This window comes from Clinocottus analis, unplaced genomic scaffold, assembly GCF_023055335.1.
Source record: "Clinocottus analis isolate CAN_PGR_092001 unplaced genomic scaffold, fCliAna1.0.p SCAF_1, whole genome shotgun sequence".
Taxonomy (NCBI): domain Eukaryota; kingdom Metazoa; phylum Chordata; class Actinopteri; order Perciformes; family Cottidae; genus Clinocottus; species Clinocottus analis.
In genome coordinates this window covers 5,747,501-5,774,423 of record NW_027175820.1, presented here as the reverse complement: position 1 = coordinate 5,774,423, position 26,923 = coordinate 5,747,501, and the positions used below count along the sequence as shown (strand labels likewise).

General features: G+C 40.3%; 1 protein-coding gene across 1 annotated transcript in view; it reads left to right on the top strand.

Moving 5' to 3' along the window:
* The first annotated feature begins 1,513 nt into the window (after window positions 1–1,513).
* Window positions 1,514–26,923, top strand: part of LOC137783278 (CD82 antigen-like) — a 25,950-nt gene continuing 540 nt past the window's right edge. Inside the window, exons 1-9 of the mRNA XM_068573090.1 lie at window positions 1,514–1,708; window positions 13,977–14,049; window positions 15,297–15,369; window positions 20,576–20,697; window positions 21,904–21,978; window positions 24,644–24,742; window positions 25,140–25,310; window positions 25,397–25,480; window positions 26,221–26,923. The exon at window positions 26,221–26,923 is cut by the window's right edge and continues 540 nt beyond it. Of these exons, the coding sequence (XP_068429191.1) occupies window positions 13,987–14,049; window positions 15,297–15,369; window positions 20,576–20,697; window positions 21,904–21,978; window positions 24,644–24,742; window positions 25,140–25,310; window positions 25,397–25,480; window positions 26,221–26,298 (765 nt within the window). The 5' untranslated portion in view covers window positions 1,514–1,708; window positions 13,977–13,986 and the 3' untranslated portion in view covers window positions 26,299–26,923. The remainder of the gene's footprint in view (window positions 1,709–13,976; window positions 14,050–15,296; window positions 15,370–20,575; window positions 20,698–21,903; window positions 21,979–24,643; window positions 24,743–25,139; window positions 25,311–25,396; window positions 25,481–26,220) is intronic.

Below are 26,923 nucleotides of genomic sequence, written 5' to 3'. Positions count from 1 at the left end.
TAATGTACAAACAAAACATGTTCAGCTTTGACAGCTTCATAAACTATTACTCCTTCCTCCTGAATGAATTGATAAGACACCACTACAGCTAACACACGTGAACGGGAACTGCCGGGTTGTAATGCGCAGAACCTCATTTGGTCAGTCAGCCTTTTCTGTTCGAGGAGAAGTGCAATGGAACTGTTTCCCAACCGAACTGAAAGTACACTATTTTAAGGTTTTTAATGAAGGTCTTAAATTATGGTTAAGAGAAAAACACTATTGTTCACACATTTACCACCCTCATACTTTTACTTTGTGTATGTATCTGTGGATGTGTTCTTTATTCAAATTTATCACATTTTAATATATAGAGATATAGATATATATGTCTATAGATATATATGTCTATATATGTATATATATATATCTATAGATATATATGTATGTATATATATCTATAGATATATATGTATATATCTATAGATATATATATATGTCTATATAGATATAGATATATATCTATATATAGACATATATATCTATATATAGATATATATGTCTATATATATGTATATATAGATATATATGTATATATATATATGTGTATGTATGCATATGTATATATGTGTATGTATGTATATGTATATATGTGTATGTATGTATATGTATATATGTGCATGTATGTATGTGTATGTATGTATATATATGTATATATATGTATATATATATATATATATATGTATATATATATATATATGTATATATATGTATATATATGTATATATATATATGTATATATATATATATATATATATGTATATATATATGTATATATATATATATATATATATATATATATATATATATGTATATATGTATATGTATGTTTTCTTTTTTTAAAATTCTCCTGTGGACAGGTGTTGGAAATTAGCATTCACTTTTGTTTTGTGCATGAATATTATCATGGATAACATTTTCACACACAGGGACTTTGACGCCGGATTCTGCGCTTTGTACTTTTTAAATATATGTGATAGGAATTCAAATGGCATTATGATGTCCACATCAAATTATATATATATTAGAGTAACTAAAGCTTCCATGAGTAGTGAAGTAATAACTATTTACCTTAGTCATAGAGAAGTAAAAAAGTAACTTTTAAAAGTACATCAAAAGTAGGCTTATTTCAGTTGACTATATAATCGTTACTGTATTTCTATTAAATGTATGAGAAAATACAATATTTGACAAATTAAGGTTTGTAAAAACCCAAATCACTACTTTTTATTTAATTAAAGAACTGAATCAGAAAATCAACTTCAAATTAAACATATTTTCTCAGAATGTAGAATTATTTTTTTATTATTATTATTTTGTTTGTACAATGTTTTTTCAGAGTAGCATGTTTCTGTTTTCACAACAAGCGGATGCGAAGCAGCAGTGCGCAGTGGCAGCAGGCATTGAGGGGTTAAAGGAGGGACTCGTGTGGCGCGTGAGTTCCCATAGCTGCCACACGGTGGGGACCAGAGGAGACTCTGTGCCAGTCCGCCTGCTTCACTTTGCAGACTCGCTGCTGCTGCTTTGTTGTGTCGAGCCAAGCCAGAGGTCACTCAGTCCGACCCGCAGTCCGCTCTACGCGCGCACAGAACCCGCACAGGACCCGCACAGGACCCGCACAGGACCTGCATCTTTACCCGCACATTTACGCAGCAAAACAACCCTCAACGTAAGTGAACCAGCTTGTTACTTTCTTTGGGAACGGGAGCTGTTCTCTTAATTATATCTGTGAATGTTTTTCCTCTGTTTGAACACGAGGCGTGCGCGAGCTGCTCGTGTGATCGGCTTCTGATCGATCATCAGGTTGTTGATTGATCGTTTCGTGGTTAAAGAAAAGAGACGAAGAAGAAAGATGGGGGTGAAGGCCACATTTTGAAGCACTTTTCTGACATTAATTTGCCGACCAGGACTGCTGATGTGGCGCTTGTGTGGATGATTTATGTATTTGACACAACGAAGAGCACTTGTTACTGTTACCGACGAGTTTCACGTTTAAATTGTACTGAACATTCCAATTGTTTATTGAAGTAAAGGCTGATTTTCTTTCAGTATCAAGTCAATTTGTTCAAGTTGTTGGAGGAAAAATGCACACTTCATCGGTTGTCAACTTTAACTTAAGGCTTTGTAATCAATCGCTACTCAGTCAGCTTAGGCTAAACACGCCTGTATTTTGCATGTAGTTTGGTGCAAACAGAAACTGAATCCAAAATTGTTTTGACTTTGACTCAAAACTGGATTTTGTACCTTTGCACAGAGCTGTTTGATGTATACCAGTTCTTGCAAACTCATCCAATATATTAAGACATCAATTGACCAAAAACGCAAATGATTTATTGATTTTTATGTAGTTTTAGGTCCCCAAACTTATTATTTTTGTGTGTGCTTAAAACAGAACCAGCATATGCTTGTTTCTCATGGTTGTTATTCAACCACAGTATAGTGTTTCTCTTTATTTAAGTTTTACAAAGAGGTAAAACAACTCCACATTTCACTAGAAACAAAAGGCAAAGAGGAAAGTCAGGAAAAATAAATGGGTTTTGGTTCCTGTTGTGGGAACGACTGATTGAAACCATCGTGGGATCTCAGGGAAACTCAGCTTTATTAAATAACTCTCTGGGAAGCAGAACTGCAGTTAAAAAAAGCTTGAAAATAGACAGAAACATGTTTAAACAATCAAATAAAACTGAAGAACATGTGCAGAACAAATAAAAGCTGACTGCAGGGTTCTCGGGCTGTTTTGGGTTTAACTGAGGTGAAGCTACAACTAACAATTATGTTCTTATATATCTGTAATCCGTATGTGAAACATAGCCCAACTCCATACCCCAGAGGCCAAAATCTAAAAATGTATTTTTTAATGTTTTGTTTGGTCCAATCAATACTAAAAAAAAAAAAATATATGATAAAACTCCATGAACAGCTGCACATTTTCTACAATTCCTCAAAATTAAATGTAAAAGTTTGTTTAAAAAATCTGATCAGTAAGACATGCATCAAAACCATTCATATTGGCAACGGTGCGACATGCAGGGGACCAACTACCAGGAACTCATTGATCCAGATCAATGTCTGGCAGGTTGACTGTTGCGTAGCCTGAAGCTACTTAAAGTCATTTCATGAGTTTTCTTCTTAGTGGAATGCTTTTAATAAATTTTAGTTCCATGTCTAGGGCTTTTATTGTGAAAGGTAGAAACGGAAGAAGAGTACTTGGCTTGAGCTGCTTTGGACATGTTTAAAAGGCGTTTTAAAGTTTGCCGTTTTTTAATGTGTGCGTTCCACACAAGGCGACTAGTTGATGCTTTGGTTTGAGGGGCTAAAAGCATCGGCCTCCTTCAGAGGAAAGCGTGATCGCCGTATCTCAGGAGACGCCGTCAGCTAATTCTCTGAAAATTTGGCTCAAACGTTGAGTTGCACTCGAGGTTGAACTGATTTTAAAATGTTCTGGTTGAAGGTCACTGATTTCACAAAACCACAGACGTTTGTGCGAAATTGTCATAATTCGTAATTGAATTCTTGAGTTACAACCAAAAGTAACAGGATAAAATGTTGAAGAGGCCATTGTGGACAGAAATTGGGGAGCACTATGTTGAGTATAATAGGGCTAAATAATAAATAATAAATCCCCACACAGGAGAAGCTGGAACAATTAAGCTGGCAAAAATGACATAAACCTTTATTTTTTTTAAATTAATCCTCCACATAGTGGAATCAATGAATGGACTATTAGCTTCTGCCTCACTGGCAAACTGTTAGGCCAACATTTGTCAACCAGCCAGCTCTCCGTCTGTCGGGTTATCGACAGGTCGTGGCGATGCAGGTCTGTGGGAATGTGGGCCAGTGTTTTGCTGACATATTGTCGATATGTTTCAGATCTCCGGATCTTTTTCCTCAAACGCGCGAGGCCGTAAATCAGCCCGGCTGCAGGTCGAGCGGAGTGACCTAAATTGCCTTTCCATGCATCGAGGAATTCTGCTGGCAGCTGTTAGTCTGACAGGAATGTTTTCAGAGACTCAAGAACCAGTTCCTCTCCATTCTGAGATCTTTGACGTGATAAGTTCAACCAGACGCCACGGCTGTTTTGCTTCAATGTTGGAACACGCCGGTCTTTACATGTAAATGATTCTTATTTTAAAAATGAGATCCTCTGAAGTCAGAGACGTCCCCTCACTGTGAGCTCATAACCGGTTTACTTTGTTCAGGGGAATTGTCCTTAAGGCTTATTCTGGGGTATAAGGAGGTTCGAGTCCCCCGATCTGCTCACATTTCAACATGATAAAAGACCACCGGGTCTGAAAAGTGAAGACGATACTTTATGTGTTAAAGCTGCATTCTCTCTCCTGATCACCAGGGGGCGACTCCTGTGGTTGTATAGAAGTATATGCTTCATGTGATAAAGCTCCATTCTCACCCATTAAGCAGCAGTGGGCGACTCCTCTGGTTGTAAAGAAGTATATGCTTCATGTTTTAAAGCTGAATTCTCTCTCTTGACCACCAGGTGGCAACTCCTCTGGTCGTATAGAAGTCTATAGAAATTACACTCCTCTTTTGATTTATTCCCTCAGTAAACATTGTAAACATAAGTTTATGTCTCAATCTGTAGTTTCAAGTCTTCTTCAATACAGCATGATGTTCATTTAGTAAATTGTGGTAATTTAGAGTCAAACAGACCATAAAGCGGGGGATGCTTTAAGGTGGGGCTCCACGGTGATTGACAGGACTTTTCTATACATCCAGAGAAGTCGCCCCCTGCTGGTCAGTAGATGGAATAAAAAAATACTTAAGGCTGTAAAACGGCGGTCCATAAATCAATGTGACATCACGTGACTGTCCACTTCTTGTATTCAGTCTTTGGTATTTGTAAGAATCTGGTGATGCAATAGATTTAATAACACAGGGGTTAAGTTGGAGGGCAAGGGTCAAATAGCTAAAGATAGATTACAATGATGCTATCCAGCAGTTGCGGGACTAAAGGATACAAGATGGACCACAGTCTCAACAAATAGTTGCATGGAGAATAAAAATCAATGCATTGTTTTTGAGAATCGCTTTAGTCTCACAAAAAAGCTCTCATATTATTGATCAGTTGAGTATTATTCCTAGATTTATTCTAGAAAGGAATCTCGAGTGATCCTTACTGGGAAGCATTTTCCCAGCTTGTAGTGAAAGTGAAACAGACAAACACAGCTGTCAGTCAGGAGGCCAGAGTCTCACTGACCACTGTGATGAGTTCAAGTCCAAGAGAAAAAACGGATACTCGGCGGTTGTGGAAACAAAGCCAAGATTTGTGTTTTAAACGCTTCACGTCGTGAAAGAGTTTGTCTCTGAACAAGTTTAAGATTTGAGTGCCTCCATTTTTAAGCAAATGATGAATTAATTACGGTGGTGAGAAGCTGCTGTCACTGCAACGCTAAAAGTTTAAAGGAGGACGTTGCAGGTGAAAAACTAAATAAAACGAACGGATACTCCATCAAACTTCCCCAGTTGATTACCTACATTAGGACCTATTACTTTTTTGAGAAATGCATGGCAGTTTGCAGGGCAAATTTTGCCATATTTTAGTTGATATGCAAACATTTCCGGAAGAGATTTTTAAAAATTCAGGTTCAAAACTCTCGTTCCATCTTGTTGATGTCAAAACATTTTTTACAGAAGAAACGTTTTGATATTTCTTTATATCACTCCATATGTCATAAATTATTCAACAGCCATACTATACATATTTTTTGCTATGTTTTTAGTCATCAAATGTTGAATAAATCAGGCTGTGAAGGATATACAGGATATCCTCTTTTGCTCTCCCTCAGGGTTCTTACATTGTTTCCCTGTAAAAGGGTTTTTACTATCTTTATTTGGGGGAGCTTTTCCTGATCCGATGTGAGGTCCTGGGACAGGGATGTCAGGTGTACACATTGTCCCTTCAGGGCAAATCTTGTATTTGTGATTTATATCATTAGATAATTGATTTCTGAGGTGTTCTGGGCAAGCAAAATAACTTCTGTCTTATCAGAGTTCAGCAGCAGAAAGTTACGGGGCATCCAGATGTTCATGTCTTGAAGACACGCCTGAAGTTTAGCGACCTGGTGGATTTCATCTTGCTTAATCAATAGATATGATTGAGTATTATTGGCATAGCAGTGAACATTTATTGACTGTTTTCCAATAATATTCCCTAGGGGAGGATATATAAGGTAAATAAAAAGCGAAAAAAAAGCACAGAATCTTGAGGAACCCCATAACGAACAGCAGTGGTCATTGAGGCTTCTTTATTTACATAAACAAACTGAGATCGATCTGATAAATACGACTTAAACCAGCTTAATGCTGTATCTCTGATACCAACTAGACCAATCAATTGGTCTAGTCTCTTTAATAAAAATGTCCTCGTCAATGGTGTCCAATGCAGCACTAAGGTCTAACAGGACAAGTACAGGGACTAGTCTTCTGTCTGATGCAACTAGAAGGTCATTAGTAAATGTCACTAGTGCGGTATGGTGCTTTCTAAATCCTGACTGAAATTTCTCAAATAAACTATTAGTCTGTAAAAAGTCACACTACTGATTGGCGACTACCTTCTCCAGTATCTTAGAGACAAAGGGAAGGTTAGACATAGGTCTGGAGTTGGCCAACACCTCTAAATCGATGGTGGGCTTCTTAAGGAGAGGTTTAATTGCAGCCACTTTAGAAGACTGTGGTACATAACCCGTTAGTAAAGACCCATTAATAATATCTAGTAGAGAGGCGCTAATTACAGACAAAACTTCTTTAAGCAGCCTCGTCGGAACGGAAGACAGGTAGAGGATTAAGAAGTAGAAATTGAAGACAATTGGTGGAGGTTAATGGGAAAAAATCTATCCAAACACACATCAGGGCCCACAGCCGCCTCACAGCCTCCAAGTCCACCCCACCTGAGGATGGACCGGCAATAGCCGATACATCTGTATGAGCAGATCAAGCTTTTTAAATCAAGTGTTTGTCATCCTTGTAGTTTGTATTTTAGTCTTTGCAGCGTCTGACGCCGACAGACGTATTTGGTGTTTCTGAACAACAGAAGTCTCACGGTGAGGAGAAAAAAGGCCTCTGGTCTGTTTTTTGTTTCTTTCATTGTGCAGCTGAAACATAAATCGCTGTGTCGAGTTTCACCTATTGTCACCGGCCAGAAAAATTTAGCCTGAAAAACTGCTTTTGTTGTGGAGTCCAGTCAGAGTGAGACTGAGGGAAGGATGGAGAGGACGCAGACGAGGAGTTTATACATTTATACTATTTCCTGTGAAATACAGCTGTAACAATTAATCTGCAACTTTTATGATAACTGAATAATTGTTTTAGTCACTATTCAAGAATGAAATCCTAACCTTCGCTTCTCAAATTCGACAATTCGCAGCTTTTGCTTTTTGTCCTCTCATTGTAAGCGGAATATTTTTTAGAGTTTGGACAAAATTTAATAATTTTAATTAATAATTAAAGAAATTGCAAAAAAATAGTGACATTTGGACTGTTGGTCAAATATACCAAGTTATTTCAATACATTATTTCTAACATTAAACCTTTTTATTTATTAAAAGTTTTAGAACCTATCAAATTTCTTTCTTATTCAAAACCCCAACATGTTTGAGTTTACTCTCATGATAAGCAACAAATCATCACATTTGAGAAGCTATATTTGGATTTATTTCATGAAAAACGATAACCGACTCATAGTTTAGCAAAAATCACAGTTCCTCAGAACCAAAACACAAGTGTTTTGTCTTAAACCTCAAGATATATAATTTCTTGTCTCGTGAAAGAGATCAGCAGCAGACCGTCACATTTAAGAAGCACGGTTGGTATTTTTGTTTGAAAGAAATGTCCCAAACGATTAAAAGTAGTTGTTGAAATAATCAATTAACTAAGTTGCAGCTCTAAAGTTCAGTGTGATTTCCTGTCAGCTCTGACATTAACAAATGTATATATAACGTATTTATGATCATTTAACCTGCTGTAACAATTGGTCAAATAGGTGATTGTATTCTGATCTTTTTTTATAATTTATAATTTTAGTCCCTTTTTTTGTTTCTCTAAAAAAAAATAATACTTAACATTCCCCCTTTTCAACTTCTCAAGTTGAATATTTGCTGGTTTTATTTGTCTGTTATGACAATACGTTTGGATTTTGGACTGTTGGTCAGATAAAGAACAACTTGGACAAATTATAAATGATCAATATTAACAATTGTATGTGACATATTGCTATATCTTGTCTATTTTAAAGTTTGACATGTAGCAGAATGGGCTTCTAGTGGAGCCTTTGTTCTGCATCTGGAGATGTCGTGTCGTACTCACTCATCTTCTTTGTCAGAAAACAGTGAAGTTGTTGTGACTTAAATCTCTGCCTCGGATTATGAAGTCACTGTAAACACAAAGATGAGAAGATGTTTGCCAGAAAGAGAGTTCTCGAGGGATTATCTCCGACACCGAGAAGCTGAACTGGAGCGTAACGTAAAGCAATATAGCTGATGTGAAAACAGGGCTCAGAACAAATGAATTCTGAAAGTGGCTTCATGTTTATTTCTGATGGATTATCTCCTGGTTTCATATCTGCAGCTGCACCAAAATGTTTATGACCAACGTCGGCAGCCGACTCCACTACATTTCCTCTCCAACAGAAGCCTGCTTTAGACACACGGACGTACAACTCGTATGAAACTAACAGGCTAAATGGAGACGACGATGGAAAATATGGCACCTTATACTTCCTGGTATTGCTACATTGTGAGCAACAGTGTTTAAACCCACAGGAGAGCTAGTTAACGTTAGCCGGTAACATATAACGGAGCTAACGTTTGGATTACGTTATTGGGACGTATTCCAATATAATCTTGTAAAATTTAGTTTTTGCCGAGAAACTTGTATAACTACTGTAGTTTGAAGGAAATGTTTTCACAGCAACATCAAACATATTTTATTATTTAACTTTTATAGGCTGATAAGCAAAGAACAGTATCGGAACTTCTCTACTTCCTCTCGAAGTTACTTTATAGTTCTACTTCATTATGTCTCAAAGGGCAATAAGTCAGCCCAAGTTACTTTGCATGTTCATATTATAAATATACAATTCAATCAACTAATACATGTTGATGTATTACTATAGATTAAACTACGATGCAGTATATAAAGTAGTTAAAATGAGCTCCACTGTTACCAGCTACTACGAGATGCACATATCAATGCGTCAATAATCATAATTCAATATTATATATAATTCTGAAATGGGCCCTTCTACCTCAGTAGTGTTACTCTTGTTAACGTTGATACTTTTACTTGTATTTCTACTTTGTTCTTCCACCGCAATCTGAAACAAACAGAATAGGAAACGTGGAACACAAATTGTTGTTCAAACTTTCTTAGAGTAACTTTATTCCGCTGTTTTGTTTTTATGTTGTTTTTTTTTTATCTGAAAGCATGTGATGTCAACTGGAAACATGATAAAGAAGAAAAAAGGGAAACTGCGCTCTTATCTTTTAGTTTGACTTTCCTTGCCGAGTGTTGTGGCGTCTCAGACCGATGCCAGTGAGCCGCTGACGCCTGGTACCGCCACAGCCTCTAGGAGGAGTTAGAAATGAAGGGAGAGATGGAGAGGCGGAGGAGTGGAAAGCTTTGTTTGTTTATGATTACGCCACCAGATTAGAAATAAAACGGCATCTGAATGAGTTGAATTCTTTAGTGCGCTGCGTCAAGCCACAGGAAGTTACGGCAGTTCTTGCTGTTTTTATTATGGTTTTAATATTGTCTTCTCAATTATTGTCATATTCCAACAGATATTTTTAAAGTGATTCACCACTAATACGGTTGAGTGCAATTTTACCAAATTTCCAAAGAAGTGAAATTATTTTTTTTATGTTGAAGGAAAGTACTAAAACAGACTTTTCTCTAAAATGCTCACAAGTAGGAGTAGGAGTTTGTCTTTTGTTTTTCCTGTTTTTCCTTCATGCAAAAAAAATTATGTAAGCGCACAAATATTATTAATACATGCTGCCTTCTCACCTACACTGATCAATAAGCGTAAGAATCTTCTGTGCGACTATTTCTCCGAAAGTGAAGCCAATGGTTCACTTCTTAAAGGTGCATTCTCTCGACTGACCATCAGGGGGCAACGCCTCTGGTTGTGTAGAAGTCTATAGAAAATGACTCTACTTCTCTGAAACTAGAGATTGAGACCATAAACTCAAGTTTACAATGTTTAATGAGGGAGTAAGTGAAGTTTTTTTTCAACCCAGCATAATGTTTATTTAGTACATTATGATGCATTTTAGAGTCAAGTAGACTGTAAAGTAGAGTGTAATTTAGCGGGGGAGCTTACTGTGATTGACAGTTAGGAAACTCTCAAGATAGTTGAGGTGAGGATTGCGCTCAGATGGTTAAGGCCTGATCGGTCAAGAGTTGGCGTCTGGGAGAGAAGAATACATTTCCACCTTTTCCAACATCTGGCCAGAATGTGCTTTGGATTAAATCCACCTCAAATACTTCTTGGATGCATTTACTCTTTTTATTGAGATCAGCCGCCTGAGATATGTGAAGTGCCTTAGTGTGAACGTGGTTTTTGGCTTTTGAGGGATTTAAAATGCAGAGAGCGACTACCTCGGTGAAGAAGAGCTCGGTGTCGCTCTGGTGTTGAACTATTCTCTGGTCATTTAGACCCAACTGTGTGTGTGTGTGTGTGTGTTTTGTTAAGGTCGTCTTCCAACACACCGTGGTCAATGAGCTCTGTTGTAACTGGGCCTGGTTCCCTCTGACCACTGAGGCAGGGCAGATTGGACATGTGAACTGGTTCGACGCCTCCGACTGCAATCGACGGGATCCAAGTTGCTTCGGTTTGTGTCTGAGAATCATTTTAACCACTCGTTAGGACTTTGTCTGTGTTCATGCCTTCATAACGCGCTCCAGACCCGTGTTGAGAGCTCTCTGCTGGGAATAATTAGCATCGCATGTTTTTTATTTGGCTTGTATTTGAATTTTTACACGGACGTAGGAGTGTAACGCTCTGAATAGGGCCCTGCCTATAGTTTTATTCAAAAACTTGCTATATTCAACAACGTTCTGGGCTGAATAATTAATTGAAACATTGTGTATACATTCCTGAAGGCATGTTTCTATTCATTCAGCAGCAGTGGCACAAAGTGGCTTCGTGGCACTTGTAAATTTAACAAAGCCTTTGTCTCAGGAACTTTTTTTTTTTCAACCAGAATTGCATAAATATGTTCATTGTGTTTACAACCTCCAGCATTTAGACCTCTGTGGAAGCTTGAAAGCTGCAGTGATTTAAGGGATAAGTCGTTCAAATCCAATTTTAAAGACCAAAAACAACATTGAGAATAGCTGGTGAACTAATGGAGCTGGTGAGCTGGCAGCTAACGTTAGCTAGCCAAAATGATCTCAGACTTCAGGTAGCCAACGGGTTTCTACCTGAGTGCTAGAGAAGTCAGAGCATTAAGATGTGTTCTTACCACAGACTGGACACAAGAAGAGGATGAAGTCATCAGGTCGTCACCCATCTGTTTGTGGACCGTCTATTTCAAGCCTTAAGTTTGGTGATTTCATCGTCGTCGTGTTAAATGTAATTACCATATTTAGTGACTTAGAGCTGGCGTATACGTCTCTGGTAGAGACGTGTCAGTTAACTTGTGCCCGCCTTAAAGAAGACCCCGCTTTATAGTCTGTTTGACTCCAAACATAATCCATAATTTACTAAATGAACATCGGGCTGTATCGAAGAACACTTGAAACTAGAGTTTGAGACATAAACTCCCATTTTCAATGTTTACTGAGGGAATAAATCAACAGAGAGGTAGAGTCATTTATATTGACCTCCATACAACCAGAGGAGTCGTCCCCTGGTGGTCATGAGAGAGAATGCAGTTTTACAACTGGAGAATTGGCGTTACCCTCTCAATGAACCAACTCTTCATATTTGTGTAATGTGGATGGAAACCAGCTTTTATTTACATTTTCTTTTGTAGATTTACAAAACATTTGGATGATTTGGCGTTTGTTCTCTTTTTTTTCCTCTTTTTTCTTTTGAGGGATTTATTGGCAAAAAGAGAAAACAACTGAATATTGCCATTCTTAACTTTTCTGATATGAATCCTATTTCTGTCGTAATAAAATCTTGACCCAGAAATTTCCCCCCAAACTTTTATGTTTTAAAAACGGGCCGTAAAGTGTCCGTCCTGTGTCCCAGAGGCCTACCTGGTCTTTGTTAAATCTTCAGCCTGCTCTGTTTAGTCTATAATACCTTCCATCTGGCTTTGCTGCGACCGTTTGCCAGAATGTCTTTCTCCTTGCATATTCTCTTCCCTCTGTCATCCCTGCAGGTGCCCCCCCACTTAACTGGCACAGAGGCAGCCATGTAACGGTAACCCATTTACAGTGATGGGAATATGGGTCGGATACTTGGGCTCTGTGCTCACGCTACAGGGCTTCACTGCTGCAGGACACATTGAGGCCGCCATATTTCACCCAGATTCTCATAGATTTATTGGACAGTTAGTGGCCATTACTGTATGGGGAGCTGCAGGGAGGTGAAGACAAGGTGAAAAAACCAGAGAGAGTGATGGTGCATTCATGTCAGGCGCGGATGTTCTGTAAATATCAGCCACTACACAGACGGGGAAAGGTCAACGACCAGCTGGTGCTGATGGATGCACTTTTTTTTTTTCTTTTACGTCCGCTTTGCATAATTTCTGTGAACAAAAATACCAGCGCCTTCAGTCAGCGATGATGATATACTATTAATAATATACTGTATTTAGATATTGTTTTTATTTTTATTTTAGGAATATACCGAACATTTGGAAACTACCGCGCTTAATTTATAACAATTATGTTAAAATTCTAAATGAAAATCTACAAAACTAAGTTTCATTCTGCTTAAACACGGAATTGTCCACACATAATTAGATAAAGATCATTCTCCAATAATATTATTAGTGTTCTACTTTATAATATCAATGACAAACTAAGAAACTTAGTAATTTAATGTTTTATATATATATATATATATATATATATATATATATATATATATATATATATATATATATATATATATATATATATATACAAATTTATAAGTGAAAAGGTGAAAACAATAAGTCAATATCAAGGCACTATATAACAGTGTACATAATACATAGAATAACTATATGAGGAAGTAATTAAGACAGATATGATTCTACATATTTCCTCCACGAGGCATCGCCACAAATACACGTAAGAGACTATTGGCTTGGTCTATAAAAAGATTCCCAAAGTAGGTCTGCTTTTCTTGAAATGGCCGGAAGACCATCATGTTCCCTTTTCTGTTGTTTAGGTTGTATTCTGCTGAAGAGATTGTGAGGAGAGTATTAACGTCACTTCTAATCTGTAGAATGTATTGATTTCCTATCGATACGAATGGCTCTACAGCTGAGACGTAGCCATTTGATGAGGACCAGAGGTCACGAAGGGTCCGACCTCTCCTTCTGTGCTCACAGATTGAGCTTGTGATTGTACTGTTTTTTGCGGGTGTAATCCTGGAGGATTTGAGCCCCCCACCCGAGTCCCCGATCGTGATCAGCCGAGGCGGCTTAGCGTCGGAGGTCTGTGCTTCTATAAGCATCTGTCACCATTCGTTCTCATCACGCGGTTCCCCGAAGCCAAGCCGGATACACAATCCTGCTCTGCTCCCATACAGATAATGCAACCTGCATAATGTTTTTAATTATACTTTATGTATGTATGTTTGTATGTCCATTCGTATGTTCGTTCCTTCCTGAACAAACTGTAATTTATTGAAATTAGCAGAAAGTGACCACCCTGCAGCAGGCCGCTATTGTCTGTCCAAACAAGATTCTCCTCAAGGTGACTCTTTTTGTTGTTGTCTGAGCTGGATATGTGTGAATAATATTGTCTCATGTTTACAGATCCGGCATCATGGGGAAAGGCTGCCTGACAGCGACCAAGTACTTCCTGTTTCTCTTCAACCTCATCTTCTTTGTGAGTAGTTCACCCTCGCCAATAATGATGTGACATTCAAGGAGAAACGCAGGAGTGACGTAGAGATGCCGTATACAGCTCTGGTAGCAGCAGCAACCTGTCAATCAGACATAAACTCATCTTTACAATGTTTACTGAGGGAATCAATCAAGAGAGATGTAGTTATTTCTATAGACTTCTATAAAACCAGAGGAGTCACCCCCTGGTGGCCAGGAGAGAGAATGGAGCTTTAACACATAGACATAGAAGCATAGACTTAGATATTTAAATAAAAATACAATCATTTATTTTTTGTCTTTTTTTCTGCAAATAGCCTATAGATGACTATAGCAAAGTAACATTCATATTAGTTGATTTATTTTTATTTTTTGGTGAAATAGTTTGTCTTTCTGATAATTGGAAGAAGAAAAATCAAAAAGAATGCAATTGGAGCATCTGTAAGTTAAAAACTGAGAAGTTTCTAAAGTCACGGTGTGAGAAGACGAGATGTCAGCCACTCATTCGTGTTCCCTCTCTGAGTCTCAATTATAGCCTGTAGTCCGATACTCACTTTCTCGTTTCTCTCTTCTTCAGTGGGAATTAAATCTGTGATCAGAGGTTCAGAGCTTCTTAGCGACAGATAAACACAAATGGTGTGTTTGCTTTGTTTTCCTTCGCTTTCCTCCGTCGGGTTACATTTTCATTTGGCTTTTCATTGGTCAGCAACACAAGCTTACCTTTTGGTTTTACTTTCTTTTTATAAGTCTGAATATTCCTTACTTTTCAGCATTGCACTACTTGTCAATGTCACACATGGCCAAGCAGCCAATCAAATCAAGCAAGAGGCGGGGATTTGCTATTTTACCCCTGACTTCCTTCTCCGCTCTTGATTTATTCCTTCAGTAAACATAGTAAACATGAGTTTATGTCTCAATCTCCAGTTTCAACTCTTCTTCAATACAGCATGATGTTCATTTAGTAAATTATGGTCATTTAGAGTCAAACAGACCATAAAGCAGATGGAGATCCTTTAGGGGGCGAGGCGTTCCAAATATGGTAATTTACGGTCACTGGTTGCAAAATGCCAGCATGTTGTCGACCAAAAGACCAAATTATAGGCCTCAAATGGTACGAGCGATGGCTGTCTTCATAAACAGGCTGTGGTGGAAATGTGCTCATTCACAGCATGTCTGAAGCATTGTTTATGGCTGACGTGTGTGTCTGTATGTATGTGTTTGTGTGTCTGTGTCCGTGTGCGTCTCCTCCAGCTGTGCGGTGCCGTCATCATGGGCTTCGGGCTGTGGCTCCTGCTGGACAATCAGAGCTTCATCGTCGTCCTGAGTGAGTTCCTCAGTCAGATTTGACATCATTTTCTTTCCAGCGAAACTGAAGCGACCGGATCACTCCCGATGCTCGTCGATTAGTTTACGAGATTATTATGAACACTACGGCTGGTCTGGTCATATCTCACCGCGGGGCTCTTCTGACCTTAACTACTGATCAATATCCATCCATAACCAGTTATGTAGGGCAGAGAATTTGAAGGGCAAAGCAAAGCTCACCGTGAACTTACGAAACACCTTTTTAATGCCAATTAGGACAATTTCACACAAATGTCTAATATAATAAAAAATGAGGTGGTGACACTTTGGATGAACATGGATGTAACTCTACTTATTCTGTGTGTGCGCGCATCTTTTAAATGTATTTGAGAATGGAGAAAAGAAGAGGAAGACGATAGACGACAGCCAGTACATAATACATTTTAAACAAATCCGGTTTGCAGGCTGAAGTCGACTGAGACGTTTGCAACAGATTTCACTTTCTAAGCTTTTATTTTTCAAAGAAATGTATCCAACAGATCCTGCGTTTTTTTAAATGAATTAAACACAGGAAAGAAAACCTCCAGAGTGAAAGTCTGCTCTATGAAACCAGTTCTCTAGAATCTCTCTCATCATCACATCTGGTTTGCTCACGTTAAAGATGTAGAGACCCGGTGACTTACGACGGCTCTGCTGCTTAATGCTACGTTTCCTGGTCCATGTTTTCGAGGCTTGTCTCCTGACTTGCGGTGGACGAGATCGTGGAGGCTTTTAGCTGCATATTAATGTTTCATAACCAGACGGCCATCCTTCATCTGTCATGATGAACCTGAGCGGCTCTGCTCCCGTCGGTGTGAACGTCTGCAGCTGCAACGCCGGAAACCATATCGGCCTCAATGTTCGTCTGGTGGTTTCTTTCATGTATTTATTGTTTCTGCGTTAACGGGCAGATTTTGGTTTCCCCAGCTTTGAGCTGCATCGCAACTGTGATAACAGAAAATTCCTTCATCTTGTTTATGGGTTACAACGACCCGATGAAGGCCAACCTGTGTGATGGTGTTACCTTGAATGAGTTGAGGTCCGTGTGTTTTCACTGGTGTTGAGACTGCTCACTGAAACACAAGCGCTCCTTCAAAGATAAATTCCTTGACCAGGACGAGACTGAGCTCTATAAAGGACCAGGACTAGACTGAGGTCTATAGAGGACCGGGACTAGACTGAGGTCTCTAGAGGACCGGGACTAGACTGAGGTCTCTAGAGGACCGGGACTAGACTGAGGTCTATAAAGGACCGGGACTAGACTGAGGTCTATAAAGGACCAGGACTAGACTGAGGTCTATAAAGGACCAGGACTAGACTGAGGTCTATAAAGGACCAGGACTAGACTGAGGTCTATAAAGGACCAGGACTAGACTGAGGTCTATAAAGGACCGGGACTAGGCTGAGGTCTATGGAGGACTAGGACTAGGCTGAGGTCTATGGAGGACCGGGACTAGGCTGAGGTCTGTAAAGGACCAAAACTCCACTGAGGTCAAGAGAGGACCAGGACTAGACTGAGGTCTATAGAGGACCAGGACTAGACTAGGCTGTAGGGAGGACCAGGACTGGACTGAGGGCTATAGAAGACTAAGACTAGACTGAGGTCTATAGAGGACCAGGACTGGACTGAGGTCTATAAAAGAGTAAGACTGGACTGAGGTCTATAGAGGACCAGGACTAGACTGAGGTCTCGAGAGGACCAGGACTACATTGAGTATCTTTCATAACTAATTTAATCTTCCTTCCACGTCAATGTACGTAGTTTCATTCCACCATTATTGGTGTTAATGTAAAGCTTCCAGTCTTTATGCTAAGCTAGGCTAACCACGAGCACAGACGCCAACTCGGTTCTGAACGACAACTATTCTTTTTCAATTAAAGAGATTCTTCAGCGAGGGAGAAGAAGAAGAAAATGACGACCACTGTGAGCGACACAGAAAGGCTTTAAGTGTTGATGCAGAAGCATAGATACGGACATTGAGCGTGCGTGTGTGTGTGTGTGTGTGTGTGTGTGTGTGTGTGTGCGTGTGCGTGTGCGTGTGCGTGTGCGCGTCTTCAGACCAGCCAGCGTCACTGAGGACATTTGTCCATCGCCCCCGTGGCCGCCCTGCAGGTGTTCTCCCCTTAGACACTGGGCTCTTTCTGCTCCGTCCAGCATCAGCATGCATCACATCAGCCCAGTGCGCTCACCGCCTTACTCATCTACACACACACACACACACACACACACACACACACACACACACACACACACACACACACACACACACTCACTCTACATCACCAGTCTGTCCGAGCAGCAGTGGTGGTAGACGGACAGCGCGAGTCCGGGGACTTCTTGGAGGACGGGCTTGCGGTCATGTGACCAGCGGGTTGAAGTGCAGGGGACAGTTTCGCTTTGTGTCTGCTCGTAAATGAGACGTATTGATGGTTTGGAGGCAGAGCTGCCGGTGCTGCTGAAACCTGATTGTACTATCTGCTGAATCAGAGCCAGACGTCATCTACCCGTCCCATTTCATCCCGTATTCCAGTTTAGAACTGTTTTACTACGACTCAGATGATCACACGGGTCGTACAGAAAACCTCGACCAACACATCCCATAATCTGTCACCAATCATATTTACTTCAGTACAATTTGAGGTAATTTAAACATCTACTCTAGTACATTTCAGAGGGAAATATTGTCTTCTTTTTTTTCACGTCATTACTTTTGAAGATTAAAGTTACTTTAAAAATGTATATCATCGATACAAAATTATGGATTTGGTATATTTGTTGTGTTGGGGTTGCAGTAGTAGAAATACAATATTATCAATAAGGTGCAAAGACCAAATGTACACAACACTGTGTAAGTTCAATGTGCAGCCAATTTGTGTCTGTCTCATATCATGTGGTTGTATATCTTAAGTGTTAAATATCTGCAGAAGGGGATGAAGTGCAATATTTACATCCTAAGATGTTCTTGCACCTGCAACATGAACAAATACAATTCCCCCCCCCAAAAAAATGTAATCTTTATACTCAATTAAATGTTGACTTTATCCAAGAAATCTAATTCTAAAAGTAACTGCAGGTTGACTCTAAAGCTTAAAACACAGACACACACACAGGTTTTTATCTCTTCCCCCCGCTCCCTCCTCCGTAGCCTAATTTTCCCTCAGAAACTCTCCTCGTTTCTCTTTGTCTTGGAGCAGCGTGCCCTGGTTCCCTGATCCCGGGGGTATCCCATGATTCCTTGTGGCTGTGAGGACTTGGTGGGATAATGCGGGTGAGGTGTGGGTGTGGGGGGGATGTGGGGGGGTTCTCAGTCTTTTAAACTGTGACATCACCAAGCTGCTTGTCCACAACAATCTTTCTGTGTGACTGAACGTTCACCACAGCTGTAACTGGGTCTGTGTTTCAGTCCCGGAACAAAAGAAATAGTCTCTTGTACTGATGAGTCATCATCGAGGAGAACTCCCTGAATCCCCACCGGGGGTCTGAATCATGGCCGCGGTCTTATTTTAGCTCCCTGCGTTACGTTGGACCCTAATCCCTCACAAGTAGAGCGCTGCAGCCGCACATTTGCTTCTAATTTCACTTGATCACGTGCTGCTGAATCGACATGCTCGTCTGGTTTCCGTCTCAAGAGTTTAGAGACTATTAAAACCTATGAAATGCTTTTTACAAACACTTTTCTTGTCTTTCCCTTGACTGTGACGATAAAATATGAAATTGATTTGTCGGATTTTGTGTTTTATTGCAGAATTCATTATGAGACGCAAGAGGAAGTGACATTATTTTAAACCTCAAATCTTAATATATTTTTAAAGGGCTTTTTGCTGTTTAGGATCACAGTGCTGTCTCCCACTGGGGTCGACTGTCATTTGGTGTTTGACGAGCAGCTTTGTTTTAGCTTTGATCAGTCAGTCTGGACTCTGACTGAATGAGATAAACGTCTGGACTGCTGTTTAAATTTGAAATGTATTATTTCACTGTAAGTACAGTGAGGGAAGGGAGGACTGGAACCAGGCCGAGCGTAGCAGACTTACAGCAAAACAAGATGATTTAAGGGACTCTGGAGCTATGAACACTACCGCCTTCGTCCACATGCACCGCCGAAATCAACCCAAAATATAAGTTCCTCGTAGCAACTTTACTTTTGTGTTTCTCTTTGTCTTACATTTGGACACATTTCGCAGTCGATTCTTTAGACAAAACAGCAGAATAACTGCCCCACCTCTATGCCCCTGAAGCTTCATCTGTTTATATGTACCAATAGAGTAAACCAGGGGTGGGCAAACTACGGCCCGCGGGCCGTATGCCGTATGATAAGTTATAGGAAAGAGCGCTGTAGCGCTTCTCCGTTCCCAGCTTGATTTTCCTGGAGCACGATAACGAACGCACATCAGACCCACGAGACTGCGCCGTCCTGCGAGCTCGTGTCACGTGACGTGTAGGGTTCTTTCTGCCTGCCAGCCTCCTGCCGGCTTCCTGCTGTGAGCCCTTCTGTAACAATGAGTGGACCAAATTAAAGAAAAGTCCACATTGAGTGCCGAGTGTTTAATGAGTGGACTGCTAAATAGTTTTTCACCAAAGTACGACCAAAGGCTGGAGGTCTTATTTGCCAAGAAACCATTGTGGTTGAAAGAATACAATATCGGCCGCCTCTTTTCCACCAAGCATGCTAATGCTGCGTTCACGCCAAAAGCGTTGTGAATTTGACGCGCAAGTAGATTACATGCAAATCCAATCGGCGTTCAGAAGCTCCGTGGTCATCGCCGCCGTCCTGCCGTTGATGACTCAAACTGCTGCTGGTGCCCCTGAAGTAGCGCTAGTAGCGGCCGTCATTCAGATGCTGTTGTGGGATTATTACCCAGACACAAAGGAGTTTCATGTACCGACATGTGGACTGTACACACGTATAATGCAGAACTTGTGGTTATTTCCATGGTGGACGGTGGAAACGGCAATTGTTTATACGGAGATAAGCCACGCCCCCTTGCAGGCGCGAGTAACATTCGCGACGTGTTTGGTGTGAACACAGCTTTAATATGCTAGGCCTGGCCTGTTTGTCAAATCATTGTGGCCCCTGAGCCAGTAAACAATGGACTGAAATGCTGTTAATACATTGTGATTGTGTCTCTCAAGACTCGAGAACGCAAAACTAGGACTCTCATTGTTCTTGGTTTCTCTCTTCGTACAGATAACTCCACGGCTGTAAAAGTGGCCTGCTACGTCCTGATTGGCGTCGGGGCTTTCTCCATGCTCATGGGCTTCCTCGGCTGCTTGGGGGCCATTTATGAGATCCGCTGTCTGCTCGGCCTGGTAAGTGGCCACTAGTGTGTCTAACGTTGGGCCTGATCCTTCAAACATGATGATGAATAATGCAGCTGTGTGTGAGATTTACTGCGGACATGATGGTTGGACGGAAGAGGACCAACAACAGCTTTCTCCATTATTTTTACCACTGAAGAAACATACAGGAACCCTTTTTGGCACAAGTAATACTCTTCCACTTTTATTCACGATAATGGTGCCTTTCTATCAAGCGTATGTTATTTTAGGGAATGCTGCAAGCCAAATTTGCTTTAAAATGTAAAAGTTTTCTTCAGTTTTGACCTTGAGCAAGAGTATTTTTTTCAGTATTTATTCCGTATTTAAGGATTAAATCCCCCTTCCCTACCTTTTATATTGTTAGTCATTAGTGTTTTTTATCTGTCCAGTGTTGCTGTAGTGGCCCTAAGCTTTAATCTCTATTTCTGTGTAAGAACATTAAGAGATGCAAAAAAAAAACAGGAGTTAATAAAGCTGATTATGACTTTCATCACCAAACGCTATAGCTGGACTTAAACAAAACTTATTTGGCGGATGTAATAACCATCTTTTTGTTAGTTAGCTCGTTTGTCTGCAGGTTTATGGACAAGAACAGCCGGCCTGATGGTCATAAAACCTGGTGGATGCCAGGAGAACCAGTCAAAGAAGTCTTTGTATAGTTGGAGCATTTGACTCGCAGGCGAAGTCAAGCCTTATTTATCACGTATCGGCCTTGGCGTTGGTCTGCTCTCTGAGTGCCGTTGTTGTTATATTTTCTTTTTGTCATGAAAGCCAAACAAACAAACTTGTTCATCCGCCTCTCAATACTTTCTGTGGTTCTCCGCTCCGAGCCCATTGGTTCCTCCTGAAGACGCAAATCTTTAAAAACATGTCACAACTTGAGGATTGATGGATCTGCTCCAAAATGTAATCCTGTAAATTCTTCCTTCGCCCATGATGCACCAATTCACCGACTATTATGAGAATCGGACCAATAGTTCTTCTGCTAATCCTGCTGAAAAACTGAAAATACAAAAAGACGTAAAAATAAATGTCAGTAATTCCCCAAAACCAGCTGGTCAGTGTAGTTTGTATCCAACCAACAGGAGAAAATGCGGCATTTGTTGGACAACTTTCAGCAATTCCCGTTTGTAGATGCACTTAACTGGTTTTACTGGTATCCTGCTGATGACTCACACCTGTCTCCCCTCTGCTCAGTACTTCACCTGCCTGCTGCTGATCCTCATCGCTCAGGTCGCAGCCGGCACGCTCATCTATTACCAGAAGGATGTGGTGAGTGACGTCACTTCCTCTTCATTTGTTGTGTTGCTTTGTCTCTCACCTGGAGGGCGAACTCTCAGGTGATTCTCTCTTTAGGAATGTTGCAGCACACCCATTAAGGTGTGCAGCACAGCACACCTTATTATCTTCTGATCGGCTGTGATCACACCTACGATGTGTCATAACAGGCACAAATATGCGCTACGACATAAACACCATGAATAGAAACTAAGAAGAAGAGGTCGACAGCGTTTAGTGTTGCGTCGCCCTCTGCTGCTTTACACGCATTACAGATGAACCAATAGAGTGGGAAATAGGTTGTTTTTCTTTCCTTTGTGTGTTTTGTCATTTATGAAACCTTGTATTGGTTTGATATCAATATAGCACTGTCGTGAACCGTCCATAATGTCATTTGTGTTTATCAGCAAAGTAATTTATTCTGGAGGCTTGGTTCACTAAACAGGAAGAGACGCATTCTTTTACATTTCTACCGCTATTTTTCTGCCTGTAAAATAATCCCACCTTGCGTTCAAGATTTATGATTTATTTACATGTCGAGTAAATCATTTACATATATTTAGCATTTTATTTAAATTTCCTAAGGCATCCAGTACGGTCTTATTACAGAAACATAATCCAACTCATCAGTAAAGTCTGAGCTTTTTTGGGGGCGAAACTATGAATGAAACTTTGAGTTCACAGCTTGAAAAACAATAAATAACAACAGAAAATGTAACTCTTCAACAATATGTAACATATGCAACTATTTCTTGGAGTCTTTACAGCCTCTTCCTCCTTTTTTAAAAGAGATTGAGACTCAACCACACTTTGATGCTCTTGATGTTTCTGTAGCAGGACGAGCATTGTGAATCATTTTGGTTTAATTTAGCTGAATAGAAGAACAAAGATGGAGGAGCGGCTTCATGTGCCTGTTACCTGCGTCCCGTCAGCTCCTCTTGTGGAGGAACGACGTAATTTTGACTGTAAGTGCAGCGTTGCAGTTCCTGCACATGTTTACATTCGGGTCAAATTAGGCTTTAGATGTTTATACGGATGCTCCAGTAACTAAATGAAAAACATCTGCGTCTCCCCGAGTCAGGACTTACTGCAACGCTCATGTCGCATGACTTGCTGTGACGACCGTTTCCAACTTTTAAGTACAATTTATGTCAACGTGACGACCGTTTCCAACTTTTAAGTACAATTTATGTCAACGTGGAGTGGTAATTCAGACTGAAAGGGAAGTGTAAATGTAAACAGACGGTGTTAAACCCCAATTTAATAGATTTAGTGTTATTTTGTAAATGCACATTACATTTGAAAAACTTGAGCTCATGATTATTCCTAATACATGTGTGGATTATGTTCTGGGAACAGAAGAAATGAACATTCACTAGTTTCTTGTTTTTAAGACAGTCCACAACCCAAATAAATTCAGTTTTATTCTATAAGAGACAAAAAAAAGTTTTTATCTCCAAAAATGTAAAAAAGAAAATCTGGTTTCCTAGAGTTTAGAGCATTAAGTGCTTAACAAACATACAAATAGTTTGTATTAATAAATGAATATATTATAAATTAATCTACTAATAAATTAATCATTGTCATTAATAAATAAACACATCATAAAATTAAGACGGAATAGCCGGACAGTTTCTCACACACACTTTTACAAACGCACAGTGATGATGTGCATTCTGATGGTGAAGAGTGCAAGAAACCCTCTGACTTGGACGTCACGTTTGAGTTTGTGCTCGTTGATCCAGACGTCCGCTCATCTGAAGAATTCTTCAAAAAAGGAGGAATCCAGTTCTGCAGATCTGTTTATTGTATCTGAACATTTGTTGGAAACTCTTGGACTTCTTTTCAGCCGCCGTGCGTCTCTGCCAAATACTGGTTCAAGGAAAAAAATCTCTATTTGGAATACTTTTTTTTTTTTTCCAGTACGTGTTCACTGTAGACCTCGAGTGTCTCAACATTCTTGGTGAAACGTTTTAGCAACAATTACTCTCAGATACCCTGCGTTTGGTCCCCGGTGATTTCCTCAGTTCACTTATGTAAAGGTGGTGCTATATTTGACTCCTGCTTTTTGCTGCTTCTGGATATCCTACAAATATGATTTATAGCTTTAGCTTAGCATAAAGAAAGTCAAAAGACTTTCTTTATGTGTATAAAATCAAAAGGATTTTATACACAGAATAAACAAGCACAATATAGCATGTTAACTATTGAACTTCAGAGGCGCCGGTAGGCACATTTCGTAACAATTGGAGAGAGCCTGGCTAGCTGTTTACCTGTGTTTCAAGGCTTTATGCTAAGCTAAACTAACTAGCAGCTGGATCCATCTCCTGTCATGTTCTCGTCTTACACTCAGTATGCTCATTGTTGGAGAAAATACTAAACAAACAGCTCTTTTTTACCCTGAGATAATAAATGTGTGTTTTGGATCTTTTACGGTGCACGTTTTTTCATGTCTGTTTCTAATGTGTCTTTAAACTTCCAGCACATTCTCAGATTCTCTCCAACTTGGGTCATAGACATAAAGACGCTATGAACGGCAAATACAAAGCATGTCTTCACTTCAGTTTGCATTCCAGCTAAACTTTACCTGAATATGATTTTTTTTTCCTGCACCATAAGACGTAAATTTCATGAACATCGCAAAACTGTTTCCTCCCAGTTAAACGACGAGATGTCCAAGATCGTCGCCAAGGTGCTGGACGACTACCCCGGTAACAACTCGACCACGGAACAGGCCTGGGACTTCATCCAGAGGAACGTGAGTTGCAAAAACTGATTCATGCTCTTTTTGAAGCTGTGTGTGTGCGTGTGCGTGTGCGTGTGCGTGTGCGTGTGCGTGTGCGTGTGCGTGTGTGTGTGTGTGTGTGTGCTAATCGCAATCACAGAAAAATCATGCAATTAATCAGTTAACTTTGCAGAGAGAGAGATACGGGAGTTCTCACAGAGATTGGCTTTTTGTTGGGGCGGTAGGCGATGGACATTTTTCGTCCTCCAAAGTGGCGCGTGACAAAAAAGATTGAGAACCACTGGTCTAGGGTGACTTGGTGCCTCATTTCTACTGCAGCAGACGTATCAAAAGCAAGAAGCGCCACGCTTCAGCCTCTGGTTTCCTGCCCTCTCCCCCATGCCGCTGACCGTTCGTTCGTGTGTTGTAGATGAAGTGCTGCGGTTGGACTGGCCGCCTGGACTGGAACGGCAACATGGTGATCGTCAACAGCTCCCAGCTGCTGTTTCCCTGCTCCTGCCAGAACGCCTCGTTCATTGGAAACCTCTCCGACAGCGGGTTCTGTGAGGCTCCGACGCCCGACTGGCCCGTTTACGACGCGGTACGCATCGTTAGTTTACTTCCTGTCTATGAGCTGTTTGTTCGTTTGTTCGTTCCTCTGATGTGTTTGGGGTAAATCTTTTTTAGGGTTGCTCCGCCAGCGTGGAGAGCTGGCTCCTCACCAACATCGGGGTGGTGCTGGGCATCTGCCTCGGAGTGGCTCTGATTGAGGTAAACAATCCTGCGTTATGTTGTTTGTTTTTAAGTTGCACCCGGGGCACGAGCGTTTAAGCTCCTATGAAAACTGTGACTTGACCAAAATTACATATTTCCCCCTCAAAATCTTGCTTTCGAAACATGGAGAAGCAGCATTTAGTTTTTCTGCTCCACATATCTGAAATAGTGGAATAATCTGAATAGTCCCTGAAAGCTGCAGGCCTGCAAAGACCTCCACATAGACCCTCAGAGACCTCCACATAGACCCTCAGAGACCTCCACATAGACCCTCAGAGACCTCCGCATAGACCCTCAGAGACCTCCGCATAGACCCTCAGAGACCTCCGCATAGACCCTCAGAGACCTCCGCATAGACCCTCAGAGACCTCCGCATAGACCCTCAGAGACCTCCACATAGACCCTCAGAGACCCTGAGCTACTTTGAAGACTTTGCTGTTGTTTAATTGAACCAGATTCAAGGATACTGATCCATTTCTGCATCTCACTACTGCATTGTATTTCTTAAATTCTGATCCTATTTTTAGCTTTTTAATGTTTTGCTGAATGTTCATTTTTTGATTTCTTTTGCATTGTGTTTTGACGCTTTTATGTGAAGTGTGCTCTACACGCTCACTGCTGCGTGTCTTCCCAGAGCTTTAACAAAATATAATGAGACGCTGTCCAGGTCAGGTGTCACATTGAAATGTACCAAAAATATGCTAAATGTATTGATCCATCTGTGTATTGATTTACAGCTGCTGGGGATGATCTTGTCCATCTGCTTGTGCAGGAACATTCACACAGAGGAATACACCAAAGTGCCAAAGTACTAAAACAGAAACGCAGAAGGAGAACGAGAGGAATTAAGAGTAAAATAATGCATTTGTGTTTCCCTTCCTTGTATTTCATGTAAAACATTTTGTCCAAATGTAAAATAATTACTCTTTGCTTTATATTTTTGTTAGATTATTCTCCTTTTGAGGCACTTTGGTCTTTTTTGTTTTTGTCAGCCCAGTTAATTTTGTTTCTTCGGAGCACTTTAGAGACTCTTTGGATCCGTGAGAGCCGTGCTGAACACATTTTTGATGAAAATATATTTTAGAGTTTGGTGAGTAATACGTGATGGATGAGGCCGCCTGCACCTCCTCTCAGGCTCAGACTACAGCGCCGCTGAGTTTTCCTGTAAATTATCACTCTGTGGTTTTAATTTTCCCTCAAAAATCTAAAGAGAAATCATATTTGCCCGTGACGACAGAATTCAAAGCTTTTTTGGACAACTAGAAAATTCACCGTGTGTGTGGTGTGTTTTTGTTGTTTTTTTTATACATTATTCGTATGTGTTTTTATACGAATTTGAATCCCAAACCTTGAACCAGGGTTTTTTCTTAAGCAGCTGGTTTTATAGTCGGCGTCTTCTTTTCATGTTTGCTTGATTTTCTTCTAGAAAATAATACAAAT